Genomic DNA, 6,501 nt, shown 5'->3' with positions numbered 1-6,501 from the left:
GTTGCGGTTTCTGGTCCTCTTCTTTGTTTTTCATTCGGGCGTAGTTTAGAGCAAGGATCTCACCACGCTGCACTACAGCTGCACTTTGATAGATGGTGTTAACAGACGCAATTTAGTCATAGGGACAATACATTAAAGGGATGCAAGAAAACGTCTGTATTTGCTGGTTAAATGTTTTATTTAAAATATTGGAATCTGCTGTCAGTAACCAATACATATTAAAAGAATCAAAGTGAACACACCTTTTACAACATGTCATGTATATTGCAAATTAATGAATTAAAAAGAAACAAAGAAACCAAACTAATAAGACTATTTTATTGAAAACTGTATAAATATACTAAAGGGAGAGGGGAGGGGTTAATACATTGATTTTCTTGACGATGACTTAGAAGGGAGGAATGCAATGCTGCCATCTAGGGGAACAAATATCCACTGCAGCGTTTCCTGATAATTTATGCTTTTAAAAAATATTTGTTAGTATAAAAGAAAGTCAAACGCATATGGGAAAAACACAGTTCACATTTCTTTTCATTTTTTCTTAGTTTTTCGTTCATTTCTTCTACCTTTCAGTTTTCTTTCCCTTATCCTTTTCCTCCTTTTCCCTTCCTCAGATTCTCTCTTTCCACTTTTCGCTTCTTTCCCATTTTCAGGTTCAATCTCAGCTCCATCTCCTTTCCCAGGTCTGTCATCTCCTTGGATCTTCTCTCCATCATCTTCACTTTTATCTCCTTGATTATCTGGGTTTTTTGGCCTACATTTATCTCCCTCTACCACCCTTTCAGCATCTTCCTTTGTACTTTTAGTGCTCTCACCATCTCCCTCTTTGGTGACATCATTACTATCATCTCCATGTCCCTGTTTTTCCCCCTTCATATATGAGCCTTCTTCCTCCTCCTCCTCCTCTCCCTCTGCCTCCTCTCGCTCCCATTCAGCCTCCCTACCCACACCTTGCCCTCTTCCCAATGTTCTGTCTCTCTCTCCATCATCTTCTGACAGCTGAGTCTCCAGTTCTGAAACTTCCAGCTCCAGCTGCGCCACCCTGGCCTGCATTTTGTGGTTGCTCGATTCCAATTCCATCATTAGTCGAGCTAATTTAGTTTGCAGAACCTCCAAGTTGCTCTCTAGTCTTTGTATCTTGGTTTCCACTTTCTCTCCCTCCCCTTCCTCTTTCTCCCCACTCTCCTCCAACATTCCCATTTTAGTGAGGATCTGTCGGCCTTTCTCCTCCAGGTGACGTTTGGCTGCAGGGAACTCCGATAATACATCTGTCAGATCTTCTTTGGACAAGCTGAAGAGATCAGAGTACCCATTGCTTCGGATGTTGGCAGTCCTGCGGTTGCCTGACTTGTTACCTGTAATAAAAGAGAATAGTATTTCTGTAAAAACCTGACAAACCTAAAAATTTTAAGGATGTTACCAACATTTGTTGGTTTATTCAAGACTTTTAAAACCAGCCAATTATTCTTGTTTGGGTCTTAAGTTAATTGAATATATACTATACACTATATACACTATATTGCAATCCATGCAAATCATTGAATTCAGATGTATAATATCAAACACCTAGGCATGCAGAATGCTTCTACAAACATTTGTGAAAGAATTTGTTGCTCTCAGCAGCTCAGTGAATTCCAGCATGGGCCCGTGATAGGATACCACCAGTGCAACAAGTCCAGTTCTGAAATTTCCTCAATGCAATGTAGATGTAGATGCAATGTGGAATGGGGTTCTATGGCCGAGCTGCTGCATCCAAACCATACATCACCAAGCACAGTATAAAGTCTTTAATGCAGTGGGGTAAAACATGCACCACTAGATCCCAGAGCAGTGAAGATGTGTTCTATAAAGTGGCGTATTATGCTTTTCCATCTGTTTTCGGGAATGTTGCCAGGGAAACAGTACTTGTCTGAGTGCACTGTTCCAAGTGTAAAGTTTAGTGGAGTGGGGATTGTGGTGTTGAGTTGTTTTTCAGGAGTTGGACTCAGCCCCTTAGCTCGTGTGAAAGAAACTCTTAATGCTTCAGCATACAAAAAATATTTTGCAGCAATTTCATGCTCCCAACTCTGTGGGAATATTTTGGGGATGGGTCCTTCCTGTTCCTACGTGACTGGACACCAGCTCTCAAAGCAAATTCCAATTGATTGCAGTTAAAAAACAGCCACCTGATATACAGGTGGCTGTTTTTTAACTGCCATCAGTGTGTAGTAGTTTAATCAAGGAAACAAATAAAGAAAAATAGTAAAAGAAAGTAGTAATAATCATCCATAATATTTTGAATGTGAAAAAAAGAAAAATCCAACTGACAGCTTCAACTAAACCAATCATAGATTAGGAATTATAGAGGCTCCCAAAAATACCTTTGGACTTACCAAAAAAGTTTAAACTGTAAATAAAAAAACAGAATATAATAATTTGTAAATCGTATAAACCAATATTCTATTAACAATAGCATTTCAAAATAATGTTAGCATAAAATTGTGGACCCTTTGAAAATCTTATCATCTATATCTGGTCTCCTCAGTTCCTAGATGTTTAAAGACTGTTGTTAACAGAAGAGGGATGTTGCAGAGAGTCAAACACGGCCCTGTCCCAACTTTATAGATGTATTGCTGCTATCACATTCAAAATGAGCTAAAGTCTTTCTTAAAATGTTGCATTTTCTCAGGTTAAACAGGATACATTCTCTATATTCTATTCAATATGCAATATGGGGTTGTGAGATTTACATTAAATTTTACACCATGTCCCAACTTTTTTGGACCTGTGGTTGTATGTATGTTATGGTGTTGTGGACATTTCTAGAGATTTTTTGCAAATTTGTAAAAACTGTAATTCAGCACAACCACTTGAAATTAAACTTGTTTGCTTTCTTCATACACCAACATTCCCGATTCCAATTATACACTTTTAGATGCCTTCAGAAGCAATTTTCTTTCATCTGAGTCATCTTCTTGTGAAAACTCTGAACAGAATTATAGGTTCAACCTTGAATTTCAGCTGTACTACAATTAAAAAACTCTTAGTATAATTGGTATTTTAGTCGTAATTCTTCACTTTAAATGTGCAGAAATCACATTCCCTCCTTTTATAGAGAATACTTGTCTATTTCAAGCATCTCTAATAGTCTGGAAGAATACTTTTACCATTGTTGAGACTCTCGGTTTTATTTTTTAGACAACTGAAGAAAAAGAGCTGGCCTGCTTCTTGTCCATGTGTCTCTTCACCAGCTAAACAAATTCACTTGTAAGAGCATGCCCAAATCACTTAACATACCTTTGATGTTAAGGATACTAATTTCCCCAAAGAAATTCCCATCACTCAGCACAGCAAATTCTGTAACCCCATCATCTGCCACAACTGCCAATTTTCCTTCTTTGATGATGTACATTTCATGGCCCACATCTCCTTTCCTGCAGACGTACTCTCCTGGACTGAACACCTACAAGATGAAAAGATAAAGAGCAGGTGAGACTTCATCAGCCTCAAAGGATTGTTTTATTCCAAAAGCACTGTCAAGGTAAACCAACAACAGTGTTAAATTCGGATCTGCAAGATAACAGTAAGCTACTGAACCACATTCCACAGAGAGCAGTTGTGTGCTCTATATAAAATTAGTGACTATAAGTTACAAACACAGCTTTGCCAACTTTCTGACCTGAGGAGTTAGTTTGAGAACCAGCTCCTCCAGCAGACTTCTGTCGCAGTTCTGGAAGATGGTGACTTTGGAGAGTGTGCGAAGATGAACGCTGACCGCGATCTCTGTCCTCATATGCAGAGGCAGCTGCTGCAGGATTTCATTTTCTCGCATGATCTTCTTGTTGATGTAAAGATGCTGGTACCAGTTGTTGATACGCTCTCGAAGCTCCTTGCTGATGTGATGACTACGCAGGTATGCCTTTACCTGAAAGAAGGAAAGAAAAACTTGATTTTCTATAAATGTTAGCTAAAGAAAGCTATCACACAATCTTCATTATTAAAAGTCTTTTCAATAAGCTTGGCTCTTCCATCAGCTTACCAGCTCATGGTTAGGGAAGAAGACATTATCGCGATCTCTTAGGCTTGTGATGACATTGCCGACATTGCCAACAATTGACGCAAACACCAACACAGCAATGAGCAAGTCTGCGATCATAAACAAGAACTCCTCTTCCCTTTCTGGCTGGGGGATGTCTCCCACTGTGGTTAAAATCTGTGCGGAAAACCAGAAGCAGTAAAAGTACTGACGTCGCATGGAGCCAAACTCTGTGTTGGTGATATTAGGGTAAACCCAAGGATCACTTCCAAAGCCGAGGCTGCTGGACAGCGCAAAGTACAGACAGGTATTCCAGTGGATAAGCACAAAGATGTAGATCATGAGCTTGGCAATGCGGAAGGTGTTGGGGTAGGAGGTTCTTGTCTCCATGCGGTCCAAGGCCTCGTTGAGTCGTGGGATACGCAAAAGGCGGTTGATTCTGACCAGAGGAGTTTGGATGCCGAATGCAAAATACAGGAAGTCGAAAGGAAGAATGGAAGCCAGGTCCCAGAGGAAATGTTTAGAGCGCAGGTAGCGCTTCCTCAACTGAATCAGGTCTTTGACCAGGATGCCCTGATCCAAGTAACCTGAAGAGGCAAAAACAGTGTTTAATGAAGCCCAGAATACTCATCATACAGTGATGTAATTTATCAATACACAGGTTGGCTCTAATTGTTAGAAAGCATCCAAATTACTTTTCCTCATTATAGCTATAGCCATAGCTACAGCGGCCACATGAATAGAAGCAGCTAGGGAAAAAAGACTGTCATATTTAATATGATAAAGGGTTATGTAAAACTTGCACGTGACAAAAGTAAGTTGGAATTTGAACTCCCACTGTAAACCGACAGAATTACCAGTGTGAAGAGTGATGATCATATCAATCATATACATGAGGTCTGACACATAGTCCAGAGTAAGCCACACAGGGAGGTAGCTCAGTGCTATCATAGTGAAACAAGTCCTGAAAAACACAAGCATTGCTTCAGAAAATGTCCTATCACGCACTGTTGTTATATGCTTAGGAATGATTACCATTTGCAAACATACCACACTGCACTACTTTACCTCAAAATGATGATTACCCAGTTGTAAACGATGGGTAGTGTCATGACCTGAATCCAGACATAATAAAACTGCTCAGCTGGATCAACAATGAACTCGTTCCAGCTGAGAAATGTTGAAGAAGGGAAAGAAGAGAAGAACAGAGTCACATAAATATTATGATTCGAGACTTGTCATAGTCATATTATTAACCAAAGCATTGCTTGTGACAGGAAAATGTATTAGGATTTTTCACTGTGAAATATTTGCCAAAACAGGAGCCCAAACAAAACGATGAAAGACTCTTGTCATGAATAAATAATATTATATCTGATCTAATTTGTGTTAATTATCTCAAACAGGTCAAATGTTTTAAATCTTAATAATTAGAAACATGTTGTCATTCTACAAGCTGCCTAATTGAAAAACAGCCTTGTTGTTGTTGTATCACAGCTGCACTTTTCTTTTTCCAAAAAGATTCAGCTTAATCAATAATACTTACTTAAATTTCAAAATTATGTCCAGGAAAGTGTTATGTTTTCCCTTATCCTTGACACCATCTTGTCCTTCCCCACTGGCTTTCTGTCCCTGTTGCCGCCTAAACAGCCTCTGCCATCGGTTCCCTCTGATACTAACATCACCTGTTATATCCATTTTCCAAACATCGGCCTTAAATGAACGTATTTTTTAGGCAAGTACTGCTCATGATGAAGAGGAACACACAGGCACCACTGTAGAGTCCACCTAACAACAACCCAGGTCTACCTGATCACTGCCTGGTGATGCTGGTCTCTATGGAGGGAAACCATAACAGATGTCATGTGTCTTCTGGGAATTCTTAACTCTCTCGGAAAACCAGAGCAGGCTATCTCTTTAAAATTCAGACACAGCAAACACTGACAAGATTATAGAGCCCAACCTACAGAGAGGATGTCACTGTCTGTCTATAAATGAATAGGGTATGGATTTGTTTTAATATACCTTAAATTTGACTTGATTATTGAGATTGTTTAGTTTTTGGCATCTTCTTCTAATATTGTAAAGTCTTTAGCCTACAATATAGTTGGTGTGAAATAAATTTTGAAATACTCAACTTAAAATGTTAACATAATAATGCAAAATTAACACTTATAAATGGCTTTTCTTTTCCCCCCAGTGGTAAAAACTTCCATACATTTCTGGATTTGCTATGTGGATTTGCTTTCCATGTTTCCACGTTTAAGCTACGCTGTTTTATTTGACTGCTGCGGGTCTTTACGTTTAGATAAGCTCTCCTTATTTGCCTGTGCTTAGTTTATTTGCATGGCTTTTCTGAAGGTGCAGTAACTGGAGCTTTCAGGTCCACTGATAAAAAACAGTTATCCGACTAAGAGGTGAGGATTGCAAACTAACTCCAAAGTCAGACATGGTGCCAAGCAATTTTTCACAAGTTTCAGCTTTGT

At 39.1% G+C, this 6,501-nt stretch overlaps 1 protein-coding gene across 1 annotated transcript; it reads right to left on the bottom strand.

Annotated features, from left to right (window-relative positions):
- Nucleotides 1–128: 128 nt before the first annotated feature.
- On the bottom strand, nucleotides 129–6,435 carry cnga4 (cyclic nucleotide gated channel subunit alpha 4). The gene is made up of 7 exons (XM_040034825.1): nucleotides 5,562–6,435; nucleotides 5,084–5,185; nucleotides 4,873–4,979; nucleotides 4,019–4,602; nucleotides 3,659–3,904; nucleotides 3,277–3,442; nucleotides 129–1,355 (listed from the first exon to the last, which is right to left on the bottom strand). Exons 1-7 carry the CDS (start codon nucleotides 5,711–5,713, stop codon nucleotides 532–534), a joined length of 2,181 nt encoding a protein of 726 aa, XP_039890759.1. The 5' UTR covers nucleotides 5,714–6,435; the 3' UTR covers nucleotides 129–531.
- Between the last annotated feature and the right edge of the window lie 66 nt (nucleotides 6,436–6,501).

The sequence above is a fragment of the Simochromis diagramma genome, unplaced genomic scaffold (genome assembly GCF_900408965.1).
Source record: "Simochromis diagramma unplaced genomic scaffold, fSimDia1.1 OVJJ01000091.1, whole genome shotgun sequence".
Taxonomy (NCBI): Eukaryota; Metazoa; Chordata; class Actinopteri; order Cichliformes; family Cichlidae; genus Simochromis; species Simochromis diagramma.
This window is presented reverse-complemented; position numbering and strand designations above follow the sequence as displayed.